The sequence below is a fragment of the Gobio gobio genome (assembly GCF_949357685.1).
Source record: "Gobio gobio genome assembly, chromosome: 6".
NCBI lineage: Eukaryota > Metazoa > Chordata > Actinopteri > Cypriniformes > Gobionidae > Gobio > Gobio gobio.
In genome coordinates this window covers 23,148,549-23,164,645 of record NC_137102.1, presented here as the reverse complement: position 1 = coordinate 23,164,645, position 16,097 = coordinate 23,148,549, and the positions used below count along the sequence as shown (strand labels likewise).

Here is a 16,097-nt window from a genome sequence, read left to right as displayed (position 1 = left end):
CATTATTGGCAAATAAAATTATTTTTTTTATTGGCTTAAATTGTATGTCATTTAAGTCAAGTAAAATGTACAAAAATACCATGATGAACTTTCATCAAATAACAAACTATGCAGATACTTAACCAGGATGTGTAATTGTTTTTTTTTATAGGGCTGGGTAAAAAATATGAATTTCTCGATTTTAATCGATTCTCATGTTTTCGAACCGATATCGGTTCTTAAATCCAAAGAATCGATTAGTCATCCTGTTTTCATTGTAGCGCGCCTCGCATCCAATAAATCACAATAATCTTTGTGCTTTGTTCCAATTGATATGAAAGAAAGTCTCAGATTTCAAATTACTACCAATTTATTACGAAATTCAAAAACATAAATGCCGTTTTGGCGCTGTGGCGTGAGATCGCTCTGGCACAGCTCCGCTCAAGAGAAGTGGCAACATGGAGCGCATGTGAACTCATCCTCTTTAATACCAGTTTCAGCGCGAAATAAACATGAATGAGCATCTGAAAGTGTGTTAAAACTAGTACAACTTAACAAAATCCATATCACGTCACATGGAATAGCTCATAGTGTTTCAACTGCGTAAAGGCTTCAGTAAAACAGCTTGTAAACAATGTCATGTAACGTCACATTTACCTCAGAAAAACCAGATCCAGTGTCAATAAACTCGTTAGTCAGCTAGAAAAATTAACTCCAGAGAGGAGCGTTTTGATAATATGCACCATATTAGGCTACATATTCATTATCATTTTTTATGTTCTTCAATATTTCATGCATGTTTGAATAAATCTGGCAAGTTATGACAGCCACCATTTAAATGTTTATATTTCATATAACTTTATTATTATCTAAAAAAAATTAAGTGTAATTTAAGTTTTTGTATACAAATCAGTTAATTTTTACCTTCAATATTATAGTAGGCTAAAGTAGCTTAGTAGGCTACAACTGACTCCAATTTGTTTTCCTTAAGAAAATTTGCCATATATTGTACCTGATATATATCCAGAATATGGAATGGAATCGAATTGCAAGCCTGTGAATCAAAATCAAATCAAATTGTGAAATTTGTGTCAATACCCAGCCCTAGTTTTTTGTTTGATTTCATTTTTGAGCAAACAAAACATTGTTTTTTTCCATGTTTTTGCCAGTCTGCCCATGTCTGCCCCTGACCGCGAGCAGCTCAAGATTGAGCTCCAGCAGGTCAACCAACAGATCAGTCAGCAGACCCGCGGGATGGAGGTGTGTTTGAATTGTCCGTCTAAATTCATGACTCCCTACTAAAAACTGTCTTATGTTCAGTAATATTAATATCTTGCATGTGCACTCAGGCTGCCAGTAACTCCATGATCCTGCAGAGGGAGGCGTGTGCACTGGCGACTCAGCCCGCAGCTGGAGTGAAGTGGTCTTCAGGTGGCACTGTGTCCAGTGAGCAGCTCAGCCTGGAGCTTCATCACGTAGAGCGAGAGATCGGAAAGAGAACCCGAGAAATTGCTATGGTGAGTCAAACAGCCACTGTTAGTGAAACAAGAAACTTGCGGTATCAGTTGTGAGAAAATGTGTTTGGTTATTTTTTTTGTAGAAGTGTTCATTTATTCTCGTATGAACAGTCTGAGCTCACTGAACCTGTTTTTATGATTGAAGGAGAACCAGGTGGCCCATGAGTACAAGCTGAAAGCCACTGAGAACGGGCAGCCTGACCATAAAGCCCAGCTGGAGGAGCTCTCTTTAGCACTGGGGTGAGTGAGGAAATTTGCTTACTAACTATTTAAGGGGCTGTTCACAAAATGCGTTTTTGCATTCCACTGCACTACTTTTTTTATTTTTCTGTGCAAGCATGCAGTAGACACACGTGACCGTTATAATCGTGCCTTTTACTGCGTTTATTAAAGTTTGTCTACATAAACTCTGAAACCAGAATTGTGTGTGTTTGGTGCAGCTTGTTTCAGTCGTGATAATGTGGTGTATTGTAATGTGTACATAATGGTTACATAATGTGTACATCCTCATGATATAAGTGCTGATACCAGCTCTGTTTTTTGAGATAAAGTTGGAGTTAATGCAAGTAAACTGTTTTACTTGCATTAACATTAACATTAAGTAAAAAAAAAAAAAAAGTGAATTAATTACTTAATTCATTTCAATAATCACCCAAATAGTCAATTAATAATTTCTCTTTGTTAGTCAGTTATCAAAATAATGTTTGCAGTCCTAATAGACGCTATTGCTTTTTTATGTATTGTAGCCTGTATATTTAAAATGTGTGTGGATAGCTGCGTTTCCACCGCAGGAACTATCCTTAGGGACTTTGGGGTGGTACTTGGTGCGTTTTGACTGCTGGGACCAGGGTCTAATTTAAGTTCTGGGTAAAATTTCCCCCTCAAAAAGTCTCTGCTCACGAGCAGGGAGGTAGTTTGCGGGGGAGAGCTCCGCCCACGTCCCGCTTCTTTGTCCATTTTCTGTTATCCGGGAGTGATGAGCGATGACGCACTGCCAAGATGGCAACGGCCAGCTCGTCCCTACTTTATGCTTCAAAACTGCTCTTCAGAATCCTATGGGTGACGTCCCGGACACTACGTCCATATTTTTTTTCAGTCTATGGTCCATTCGTTGTAACGGCTGATTTATTCAAGAATGAGGCAGTCGTTTGTTAATGGGTCATTGAATCTTTGACTCATCCGATTCATTCAAAACGCAGAATCATTCAGTAACACACTGTTATTATTAGATTTGTTGTTCTGCTGTGATCTTTGTTTTGAACTATTTTCGCTGCTGAAATGGAACAAAAACAGTTAATATTGCATCTAAAATGTAAGTGACTTAACTGTATTATATGTTATAAATATAAAAACTCCACATTTCGTTTCGATTTTATTTGTTTCGATTTCTCCTCATGAGGTTGCGCGAGCGCCAACAGCGCAACCTTGTTACCGTCAGTTCATTGTACATTATATATTATTGTCCACTATTGATCACCACTTACACTAAATGAATGCAGAATCATTCTTGCATTTTGGCGATTCCCTAGTTATTTTTTGTTATTGATGCTTTTATCAGGCTACTTGTCCGGTCGGGCAAATCAAATTATCTTTTCACTCATCCCTTCAAAAAAAATCCACTTGTCCCGGACACGCGTTAATGTCGAGCTCTGCATCGCTATGGTTAGAATATGGTTGTGACTTCACCTTTCAAATAATGAGATACTTAAGCCCTATTCGGACAGGATTAGTTTTACATGGGGAGGTGGGGGTAAAGTAATTATTACCAGAGGTTCTCTGTGATTTTAGTCCCGTCCAAATGTGCCATCTCGGTAATCATTATGGACAATCTCAGTAAAGATTACGGAGACTTTTACCTTCTGTAAAATGGTCCGGAAAAATGACCTTGGGTAAAACTAATCCCATTCGAATAGACCCGCTGTAAAAATGTACGGTAAAATTCCGTCATTTCCTGTTTAAAAGTAGTATTGGCGCATTTTGCAAGCATGGAGGCGCTTGAAGAAGTACTCGGTTGCATTGTAGGTGGTGGGACCAGTCCCGCCGCTGGCCGTTTTGATGTAGAGCCCTGCACGGGCCTCAAAACTAGGTCCGAGACGCTGAGGCACTAGCCTGGCCTGTGTCCGACAGCTCATAACCATAAGTCACAACCATATTCTAACCATAGCGATGCAGAGCTCGACATTAACGCGTGTCCGGGACAAGTGGTGATCAATTGGTTACCGCTACACTGACCTGTTTCAGGACACTTTCTCCAATCTTCCATCTGAGATTCGCCGGGACGCCGAGTTGAACAATGGCCACTCGAGTCGACGGCGAAGATTCAAAAAACACAGCGGGAAACGCGCTGGGATCCGCAACAGACTGAGAAAAAGAGCATTCAGTCCTCCTCTCCCGAGCATTTTGCTCGCAAATGTCCAATCCTTGGAGAATAAGATGGACGATCTTAGAGCCAGGATAAGTTTTCAACGGGACATGAGAGACTGCAACATCTATTGTCTGTCCGAAACATGGCTCACGCCAGCGGTCCCGGATACAGCCGTGACGCCGTCCGAGAACTTCTCTGTTTTTCGGATGGACAGAACAGCCGAGGCCGGGAAATCTAAAGGCGGTGGAGTGTGTTTCATGATAAACAAGAAATGGTGCGATCCTAGGAACATCTCCATTCTTTCGCGATCCTGCTCGCCTCACTTGGAACATTTAACTATCATTTGCCGGCCTTTCTACCTACCGAGGGAGTTTTCCTCGGTCATCACCACTGCTGTTTATATTCCACCACAAGCAGACACGGGGCTGGCTTTATCTGCCCTCCATGATGTGACCAGCGGCTTCATAAACAAACACCCCGACGCTGCTTTCATCGTCGCGGGTGATTTTAACAAAGCAAACCTAAAGAAAGTATTGCCAAACTTTCACCAGCATGTCTCCTGTCCCACACGAGGAGCAAACACACTGGATCATTGCTACTCTCCGTTTAAGAACGCCTACAAAGCTCGTTCACAGCCAGCTTTTGGCAAATCGGACCATGCCGCCATTTTCCTCACACCGGAATATAAACAAAGGCTCGTTCAAGAGCCCCCGGTGAGGAGGGAAGTCAAACGCTGGTCATCCCATTCAGAGATCACGCTACAGGCAGCTCTTGATGACGTCGACTGGGACATGTTCCGCGCGAGTTCTGAAGACGTCAGCGAGTTCACAGAAGTGGCGCTCTGCTTTATTAACACACTGACAGAGCAAGCCACACAAACATTAACTATAACGTCCTTCCCTAATCAGAAACCGTGGGTGGACAGTTCAATTCGCACTGCAGTAAACTCGCGCACCACCGCTTACAATGCCGGTCTCCTAACGGGGGATATGAGGGAGTACAAAGCTTCATGTTACGCCCTCCGGCGCGCCGTTAAAGCCGCAAAACTCCGCTATAAAGACAGAGTGGAATCTCATTTCCAACTCAACGACTCCCGGCGGATGTGGCAGGGACTGAGAACCATCTGTGCTTTTGGAACTAAATCCTCTGCAGAGGTGAGAGCTGATCCGTTACTGGTGAACGAGTTAAACTCTTTCTACGCTCGCTTTGATGGTAATCGCGGCAGCGCGACTCCGGCGAGTGACGCGTCAGAGAGAGTCCCTCAGAGCAGCAACGGTCACGTGATCTCTGTCTCGGAGGACGAGGTTCGGAGGGCACTCAAACGTGTGGATGTCAGGAAAGCTGCTGGGCCGGATGGTATTTCAGGTCGTGTTCTGCGGTCCTGTGCTGATCAGCTCGCAGGGCTCTTTACATCCATATTCAACGAGTCCCTTGCTACATCTGTTGTCCCCACCTCCTTCAAACGATCCTCCATCATCCCTGTACCTAAGATCAGTAAACCCTCTTGCTTAAATGACTATCGTCCAGTGGCTCTCACATCTTTAGTCATGAAGGTCTTTGAGAGACTCATTAAAAACAACATTTGCTCCTCCATTCCTGACACTTTGGACCCTCTTCAGTTTGCCTATCGTCCCAATAGATCGACTGAAGATGCCATTTCTCACGTCCTTCACTCCTGCCTCACTCACATCGACAGCAAAAGTGGGAACTATGTCAGGTTGCTATTTATTGACTATAGCTCAGCCTTTAACACCATAGTTCCCATTAAGCTAACACACAAACTCCTGGATCTAGGCCTGAATTCTTCTCTCTGCCTCTGGATTGAAGATTTCCTCACTGGCAGACCCCAGGCGGTGAGAGTAGGCCAGTTCACCTCCACCTCCATCACCCTGAGTGTTGGAGCTCCACAGGGCTGTGTGCTGAGTCCCCTGCTCTACTCTCTCTACACCCATGACTGTTTGTCCACACACAGCTCCACCTCGATCATCAAGTTTGCTGATGATACTGTTGTCCTGGGTCTCATCTCCAACAACAATGAGACGGCATACTTGGACGAAGTGGAGCAACTGACATCATGGTGCCAGGACAACTGTCTCTCTCTGAATGTTAACAAGACCAAAGAACTGATTGTGGACTTCAGGAAGAGACAGCATCGGTCATACTCCCCTCTCATGATCAGCGGGACACCGGTAGAGAGAGTGAGCAGCTTCAAATACCTGGGAGTGAACATCTCCGAGGATCTGACCTGGACTACACACATCCAGACACAGGTGAAAAAAGCCAGGCAAAGACTGTACCACCTGCGCCAGCTGAGGAAATTCAGGGTTTCACCAGCCATCCTGAAAACTTTCTATCGAGGGGCGATAGAAAGTGTCCTGACTCAGTGCATCACAGCGTGGTACGGGAACAGCACCAGTCACGACTGCAAAGCCCTGCAAAGAGTGGTGCGCTTATCCGAGCGCATCTCAGGCTCAGCTCTCCCGCCTCTGCAGGACATCTACACCAAACGCTGCAGAGGTAGAGCTACCAAAATCATCAGAGACATTAATCACCCTGCAAACTCTCACTTCACCCTGCTGCCATCTGGTAAGCGCTTCCGTAGCCTGATGGCAAAGACTGAAAGACTCAGGAGGAGTTTCTTCCCCCAGGCCATCAGACTCCTGAACTCAGTCACGTGACTTCACTTCACCCCGCACACGCATAAACATACGGTTTTTTAACATTAACATCCACATACTGCAATTGCACTGCACTTTACTTCCTATTGTTACTGCGTAACAACCTGTAATAAACCTAGCACATTATACTTCTTTATATATACATATATATATATTTTATGTTAACCACTTATTTTTAAGTCTACAGTTTATCTCACTTATCATATCCACATATTTTTTATATTTTTATTTATCTTATTTCCTATTTTTATCTTTTACTTGATTTATTTATAATTCTACTTATGTTAATACTTTTTATTCTAAATTTATTCTATTTCTATTTTAATTTCTTGTAACTGTTATTTGCACTGTCCATGGAGCGGACCTGTTTACATTTCACTGCCAGTTGTATATTGTGTATATAACTGTGTATGTGACAAATAAAACTCTTGAATCTTGAATCTTGAATCTTGAATCATCAAAATTATCAGCCCGAGTCCAACTGGAGCCCGTGTTTTTTTATTTATTTATTATTTTATTACACATTAGTTGCAGCCCATAAAATAGTTCAGTTTTGTTTTTAATGTCAAAGTAGTTATATTTCGTTTAGTTTCTTTATTAAGTTAATTTAGAAAAATGTTTGAAGCATTTTGTTTGTTAAATTAAAGTTTTCGTTCGACAGTGAGTTAACCCAACGCTTTCGCCTCTGAAATCAACACTTGATTTGTCTTGCTTGTAAAAATCCATATAAAAAACACTTAAAGCATCGTTTAAACGTTTAGCCTACTATCACCACCATCACAGTAAAAAGGCGTTTTTGACAAGATGAAGCAGGCAGATCGCAACGGCGCGCGCAAACAAAACGGGCTACACAATCTAAACAAATAAAAACATGCTGGTTGTCTTACCTTACACCTCTCCGCAAAATGAATATAAATCCGATCTTCAATTCCCACGCTGTATGCACATTTAACGGAGTTCATGTCAACGAAAGCAACCGATATGAGCATTTTATTCATCAGCTCATTTCAACATCAAAGACTGCATTATGAGAACAAGCAACCGAAACGCTGGTAAGAGCCTTTAGTCTCATTAGTTTTAATGAAGATGGTTGTGTTTTTGAGCATCTAAGACTTAGCTTATTTTCAGTTTCATTTGCGGCGATGCGTGTAGCATAGCGCCGTCCTCTAAACACTGTGCGAGTCAGTCTTGACAGTTGCGGACTCGCGATATCATGGTCTTATGTTGTTTCCACCAGCGCAGCACATCTCATTGTTTCTTTTAATTATTGAATGTCTAAAATATAAAATGAAGGAGAAGCCTAAAAAGGCCCGAAGCCCGGCCCGCGTTTGAGGTGTGACGGGAAAATTGGCCCGAAGCCCGGCCCTAGGGGCGTAAAAAAGTCGGGGCCCGTTGGGCTCAAATGTGAATATAGCTATAGTCTACTGTTCCCATGTCTTAGTGCTTTAATAGGTCGTGTTCAGTGTTGGGCAGTAATGGAATACATGTATTCAAACAGCATTTAATATTAAAGAAAAAAAAGAGAATGGAGAACGAAATATAACACGGCAGTGCAACTGTGCGGTGGCGGATACACACGCACGCACGCCTAGGCCAATATATATTTTTAGCCTATATGATATATATAAATTCGTTATATATTCGTTAAATATATTATTCGTTTATATTTTTTATTTTCAAAATGTAGGCTATTTAATTGAGATTGAGGTGTATGTATATATATATATATCATTAAATAGCCTACATTTTGAAAATAAAAAATATAAGGCTCAAACATGCGTGTTTATTTTAGTAGGCCTACTTCCGTCAGTGAAACAACATAGCCTACTACAGCCTGTAAAACATTTAAATAAATATCTGTAAATAATCGAAATATAAATAATATAAGTTAAATATTAGTTTAAGAAAAAAATCTTTTATATTTCCCCACAGACGTGCGTCATATGCCTTTGCGCTGAAAGGGATGACACGAGCAGGAAAGAAGCATCGTTTTCTAATATCTTCATGTTTTCTTCTGATGTTCCAAAACTGATAGGCTACTTGTAGTAAAATGTGAAGAACGAAATTATCTTCCACAGGGTCAAGAACAGGCTTTGTTTGATTATGCGCTGTGAGAGAAAGCGAAACTAAAAATCTCCGGCGTGTATGAAATGCTTTATACACAAAATCTCACAAAACCAAGTCTAATAGCAGAACAAACTGTGTTAAATAAAGTAAAGTTTGAAGTAAAATGTATCTGTCCTACCTTTTCTACTTTACCACAGTAAATGATGCGAATATAGCCTACTCCTAAATAAATCAAACAAGGAAGAAATGTTTAATCCCCTGTCAGAGACGTAAATGAGGATTTGGTAAAATAAATAAGAGATTCCATGTCCAGTAGAATAAAATGGAGTAAGCCTATTGTTAAATTCGTGGAAAATCGTGTGACCAGATAGCAAAACGCAAGCAAACTTAAATTTGGCTCACCACAAGCCTCTCTCGATCGGCATGAATCCATAATGTTTCCATGGCTTTGATGTAACATTTAACTGCGAACCTATTATTTAGCCTATTTTGTAAATAAAACTTTGTGCTTCACTCGTGTCATAATATTCACGTAAAACAGCTTCACATAGGCCTACAAAAAAAAAAAAAAAAAAGTATTTTGGCCGACCACCGCAGGTGCTCCTGCTTAGTTGACGTGCAACGGCTCTTGGGCTAGTAAATCAGCGCATAATGTTCTCCTATGCGCCGATTTACCAGCCCAAGAGCCGTTGGCCCCGTTTGACGTTAGCTAGGCCTAAATATTTTATAATAGCCTATATGTATAGTAAGCAGGATTTGATGGCCGCATTCCTACACTTATAAAATGCAATTCAATGTGGAAGTAATCCAAGTATTCAGAATACGTTACTCAGATTGGCGCATGTAATAAACTGTTTTCCCTTATTCATCGTGTCAGGCTGTCTGTTGCGATATGTTCATCGCGCGAGTTCATATCGCGATGACGATGAAAATTCGATGTATCGTTCAGCCCTATTACCAACACAATCCAATCAGATTCATTAGACTGGACCTAACTGTTTTATATATAACACACACACACACACACACACACACACACACACACACACACACACACACACACACACACACACACACACACACACACACACACACACACACACACACACACACACACACACACACACACACACACACATATATATGTGTGTGTGTGTGTAAAATATATATATATACAGTGAGGAAAATAAGTATTTGAACACCCTGCTATTTTGCAAGTTCTCCCACCTAGAAATCATGGAGGGGTCTGAAATTGTCATCGTAGGTGCATGTCCACTGTGAGAGACATAATCTAAAAAATAAAAAATCCAGAAATCACAATGGATGATTTTCTAACTATTTATTTGTATGATACAGCTGCAAATAAGTATTTGAACAACTGAGAAAATCAATGTTAATATTTGATACAGTAGCCTTTGTTTGTAATTACAGAGGTCAAACGTTTCCTGTAGTTTTTCACCAGGTTTGCACACACTGCAGGAGGGATTTTGGCCCACTCCTCCACACAGATCTTCTCTAGATCAGTCAGGCTTCTGGCCTATCGCTGAGAAACACGGAGTTTGAGCTCCCTCCAAAGATAGTCTATTGGGTTTAGGTCTGGAGAGAGGCTAGGCCACGCCAGAACCTTGATATGCTTCTCACAGAGCCACTCCTTGGTTATCCTGGCTGTGCTTCGGGTCATTGTCATGTTGGAAGACCCAGCCTCGACCCATCTTCAATGCTCTAACTGAGGGAAGGAGGTTGTTCCCCAAAATCTCGCAATACATGGCCCCGGTACAGTGCAGTCGCCCTGTCCCATGTGCAGAAAAACACCCCCAAAGCATGATGCTACCACCCCCATGCTTCACAGTAGGGATGGTGTTCTTGGGATGGTACTCATCATTCTTCTTCCTCCAAACACGTTTAGTGGAATTATGTCCAAAAAGTTCTATTTTGGTCTCATCTGACCACATTACTTTCTCCCATGACTCCTCTGGATCATCCAAATGGTCATTGGCAAACTTAAGACGGGCCTGGACATGTGCTGGTTTAAGCAGGGGAACCTTCCGTGCCATGCATGATTTCAAACCATGACGTCTTAGTGTATTACCAACAGTAACCTTGGAAACGGTGGTCCCAGCTCTTTTCAGGTCATTGACCAGCTCCTCCCGTGTAGTTCTGGGCAGATTTCTCACCTTTCTTAGGATCATTGAGACCCCACGAGGTGAGATCTTGCATGGAGCCCCAGTCCAAGGGAGATTGACAGTCATGTTTAGCTTCTTCCATTTTCTAATGATTGCTCCAACAGTGGACCTTTTTTCACCAAGCTGCTTGGCAATTTCCCCGTAGCCCTTTCCAGCCTTGTGGAGGTGTACAATTTTGTCTCTAGTGTCTTTGGACAGCTCTTTGGTCTTGGCCATGTTAGTAGTTGGATTCTTACTGATTGTATGGGGTGGACAGGTGTCTTTATGCAGCTAACGACCTCAAACAGGTGCATCTAATTTAGGATAATAAATGGAGTGGAGGTGGACATTTTAAAGGCAGACTAATAGGTCTTTGACAGTTAGAATTCTAGCTGATAGACAAGTGTTCAAATACTTATTTGCTGCTGTATCATACAAATAAATAGTTAAAAAATCATATATTGTGATTTCTGGATTTTTTTTTTTTTTAGAATATGTCTCTCACAGTGGACATGCACCTACGATGACAATTTCAGACCCCTCCATGATCTCCAAGTGGGAGAACTTGCAAAATAGCAGGGTGTTCCAATACTTATTTTCCTCTCTCTCTCTCTCTCTCTCTCTCTCTCTCTCTCTCTCTCTCTCTCTCTCTCTCTCTGTCTCTCTCTGTCTCTCTCTGTCTCTGTCTCTCTCTCTGTCTCTCTCTGTCTCTCTCTGTCTCTGTCTCTCTCTCTCTCTCTCTCTCTGTCTCTCTCTGTCTCTCTCTCTCTCTCTCTCTCTCTCTCTCTCTCTCTCTGTCTCTCTCTGTCTCTCTCTCTCTCTCTCTCTCTCTCTCTCTCTCTCTCTATACATATATATTTATATATATATATATACACACACACACACACACACACACACACACACACATTGTGTGTTTGCTCACGTGATAAAAGGAAGCAACGTCATACGCACATGACGACAAGGAGGTTACTGTGGTGCGTAAAGCGAGTTACCCCTCCCACTTCTGCTAGTTTTACCGAGGTGTCTTATCCTGTGTGAATTGGCCATTAATATTACAGACGTCCTGAGGTAAAATTACTTTATCCCCACCTCCCCATGTAAAACCAATCCCATTCGAATAGGGCTTTAGTTTGAACGGTCTCCATCTGTTTACCTTGACATTGTTACTTGTTAGGCTCGGCAGTCTGTTCCCTTAGGCTCTCATCGGCATTTTAGATCTAAAACAGCCTCTTTTGTTGTCTGTTTTCCTGTTTCTCTGTTAGCCAGTAGGCATGTTTGAGTAATGTTTCCACAAATACACTTATTCTCTCTTTTGTCTGTTCCTGTTCTCCATCAGTGAGGTGTCTAATGGATCCAGTGGCATGAAGCCAGCCAGTAGTATGGGTGGATCTATGCTCTCGATGACCAATAAGACGACGTCTCTCACCCTATGCTCCGCTGACCAAGCGGCGAGTAGCTCAGACCTTCAAAAGAATGGTGTCGTTCACTCTTGCTCTTAAGAGTGTATTCACACACCTACACACACACACACACACACACACACACACACACACACACACACACACACACACACACACACAGACAACCTCTCCAGAGGTCAATATTCCTTCTCGGAGGGCTTCGAAATTTGTCTCTTGACTAATTCAACCAGTTTCAAGAGTTTTTGCAAGATGTGTTTTTAATAATCAGACGGGGCTGATATGAGGGACACACATTCACATACACGAACACACGCACACACCTGCATGCTGCTACATGCATGCACGACACAAACTTCTCTGTTGTTTTATTTAGAAAAATGAGCAGTATCTGCCGTGATATACATTTTCTTTCTTTTTGTTCTGTGAATGAGCTTTTTGTTTTAATGACTTCTCATCGCCTGGAAACCAGGGCATCTGAATAATGCTTACTTTGTTGTGTTCCCAGTATATCAAGAAAGGGCAGTCAACCCAAAGCTAGCACAGACAGGACGACGCAAACTAGTGGAATCCAAACGAGAATCGAGCGCACCGCTTTTAGCATCGGGGCAAGTTGCAGATTTGCGACGGTGCGGTCGGGGCTCTGTCGAAACGTTCAGCTCCCTGGATCTCTGCAGCCTTGAATATGATCTGACTCACCAGGTTTAAAGTAGCATGGAGAACCTTTTATGAATCCATTTTTATGGACCGTTAACACGGGTCTCCTTACGTGATGCTCGACCGTGGCAGGATATCGCTGTAAGGCAGTTCGATTGGGCTCTGGATGACACAAGGGGGACGAGAGATAGATATATCTTTATATATATATAATCAATTGTCAGGATTCGTTTAATTTATGGTTTGGCTATATAACTGTTAAGGAATTTGTAAATGTGTGGTGACACGTGTCTGAAGCATTCTGTTTTATAGAATGCAAACAGATGTCTTTAAAAATGAGCACTTTTTTCCATGTTTTCCATGAGTGTGTGCTTTTAAGTCGAGGAGGTGCAACACTTCGCTTCCCTTGTGTTCTTCAGAGCTCTGTGGTCAGGATGATTTTTGTTTCTCCCAGTGCCACAGTCTTCGTAAGATTACAGCCTATTAGGAAATAATTTCATCAGTTTTCCCTAACTTCTGTGAAGTTGCATATTTGGCTCTCCTGGTCGAGTTTGCATATTCGGGTCTCGCCACTAAATCGCTGCAAAGAAATACACCAGGGTGCGTAGTTTCAACAACACCGGGTCCCGCAGCGCTGAACGATTGCGTTACAGTTTTGACACTCGGATAACATTTTTTCGAAATTTGCTAAATTCGTGAAAGGGATCGTTCAAACAATAATAAATTCTGTCATCACTGACTCACCTTCATGCCGTTCCAAACCTATATAACAAGATTATTATTATTTTTTTCAAATATGGACAAAAACATCCTTCAGAGTATCTTCCTTTGTGTTCCACAGAATAAAGTCATGCAGGTTTTGAAAGGCATGAAGAGAGAGTAAATTTAATAAAAATCCAGACAGATGTTCATTATAGATGAGCTATTTAATGTCTTTAAGTTTCCTCTTTCTCTTTATAAACAGTTTGGAATCAATTCTTTAGAGTCGATTTATGAATTTTTAATGCGACTCGAATGTTTCATGAATGGAGGCCCATTGAGTTTATCCCTTCATGAAACATGGTTTTACACAGCAACTGTTTCCAAACGAGGCCCCGTAAACGAAGAGAACAAGATTTGAAGTCTGAAGTCTTCCTATAGTGATGACATTCTTCACGTGTGACATTTTGTTCTAGTCTCTTGAGACCGACTATGATATACAGCTCCAATTTTGGGTGCAACCTCTTAACGTGTAATCTTTTGTGGTTTCTGTGCTATACCCGTGGTGATTATAGTTGATTTCTCTTATTACGGTGACTTGTAGTCACGGTCATGATTTGATGTTCTTGCTCGTGAATGAGCACACGCAGCCTTTTCAAGCAGTCGTCGAGATTGAAATCGAGCTGTGCCGACACGCATAGATGACGTCGACCTTACTATCGAGGTTTAAACTTATCGCGTGATGTCCATGAGCAAATTCTCCAGAATGTTGTCCTTCTCCATGCTAAATTGTTACCTCCTCCCTCTCCTCGACAAGGAAATTGAATTCTCGTGGTGTTTCTATTTCATGCTGTTGAAGATCTCGTGAACTAGCCTGATCTGAAATGATTTCTCAGCTGAGCCGCTTGTTTCCTTTCTGGTGACTCTGACCTCTGAATCTGTTCGATTTTCAAGATCTTTCCACTTTTGCTGTAGCGCATTTTATTAAACGTGAAATTCATAAGAACATGCCCCGTCACATTTCACCCAAAAATGTAATGTTTTGTTTTGTTTGTGGCATTTATGACAATTGAGCACATCTTCCTCCCCAAATTCAAAATACATGGAGAATATACACAATCAATTATTGTTATTTTGAGATGAAATCTGTTCCAGGCATGTTCTTGTCAGGTTTCATGAGATTCACCCAGAGGTGTACTAAACTTTCTAGATATTGCTCACGATTATGTGCCACATCACATGGAGAGGAACATTAACACCGGGAGGATATGATGCGCTCAGAATTCAATTTATATTTATACAAGGGGGGGCGGGGGACAATTGCACACTGCTTAAAAATTGTGCGGGAGGCGTTTCAATCCAGCGTCTCATCTATAGAGGCATGAGAACGTGACTAAGAATAGTTAAAGGGCAAGGCTTTTATACAGAGGTGAAGATTTCTGCTTATTTTCCTCCTCCCAGCTTTTTTCCATACAATTTACACGCTCCCGTCACCGTTAGCATTGGGTTTTCTTTGGTTTTTGTTAGGCGCTAGCAAAACAAGCGCTCTCTTTCGCAATGCTAAGCGCTGCTACGACTGGTAAACCCTTTTAGCCAGCGTTTGGCAGGTGTGTCGAGACTTTTTTTGGCTTTCACAGAGTGTCCAAAGCTGTGTGACGGTTGGCATTCTCCATTGATGCTGCTTCTATTTGAACCTTTGGATTGTACGGGAAAGTGCTATCTTGTATTTGATATTTAGCACTTGCTTGGGTGCTGTAGAACCTTTTTTTCCCCACCTCTAATGATCAGTGATCTCACTGAGCGAATTGCTTCGGGCGTGGATATTTTTTGTTTGTTTTACAAATTAATGTCAACCATCCACACATAGCAACTTATGGGAAACGACTCGGTAAGGCTCATTTACAGTTTTGTGCATGAGGTTATTTTTTCCTCAAGTAAGAAATTGCAGAATAATGTGATTTTCTTTGAGAATGGGTCTGTTCCCAATGGATGATATTCATTTCTCTGCCTGGATTGTGTCTGTTTTGAACAGACCTGTTGAATTCATTTAAATGAAATGCAAATTAACTCATTTTGAACCTTATAACACTGTTATGGCTGTCTTTATTTTTTGTTGTTTTTGTTTGTTTTATTCCTAACTTTTTGGGAAATGTAATGGCTTTTTTATGATTACTTCCAAGTTGTCTTGTAAAATCTCTTAAATTAAGGTACAGGCTCAATTTCAACAAGGAAAGGTTTTATATATAAATATATATTATACTCCATTAAGGAATGTTTAGAACCATCTTACTCCAATGTGGATGTAGCCATTATTACGCCATTTTATGACTTTGTAAAAGAATTCACTGTGTGAAAATTGGTTTGCATTTTTGTATAATACAATCTGCTTTTTGTTTGTTTAAAAGGAGAGGGAGGTGAAACTGGATATTAGAGGACAAGATTTAAAAAAAATAATAATTTAACAGAACCTGTCATATTGAGAAGAAAATGTAACTTGTGTACAACGATTCTAAATGAGAGGGATGGAATAAACAATATTGGTAACACTGCTA

The 16,097-nt window shown here is 41.3% G+C and overlaps 1 protein-coding gene across 2 annotated transcripts in view; it reads left to right on the top strand.

Annotated features, from left to right (window-relative positions):
- Window positions 1-16,092, top strand: part of rc3h1b (ring finger and CCCH-type domains 1b) — a 44,571-nt gene extending 28,479 nt beyond the window's left edge. For both annotated transcript variants that reach the window (XM_079820005.1, XM_079820004.1), the window contains exons 16-19: window positions 1,149-1,239; window positions 1,329-1,496; window positions 1,642-1,736; window positions 12,108-16,092. In XM_079820005.1, coding sequence (XP_079676131.1) covers window positions 1,149-1,239; window positions 1,329-1,496; window positions 1,642-1,736; window positions 12,108-12,270 — 517 coding nt within the window. In that variant the 3' untranslated portion in view covers window positions 12,271-16,092. The remainder of the gene's footprint in view (window positions 1-1,148; window positions 1,240-1,328; window positions 1,497-1,641; window positions 1,737-12,107) is intronic.
- The last annotated feature ends 5 nt before the right edge of the window (window positions 16,093-16,097 follow it).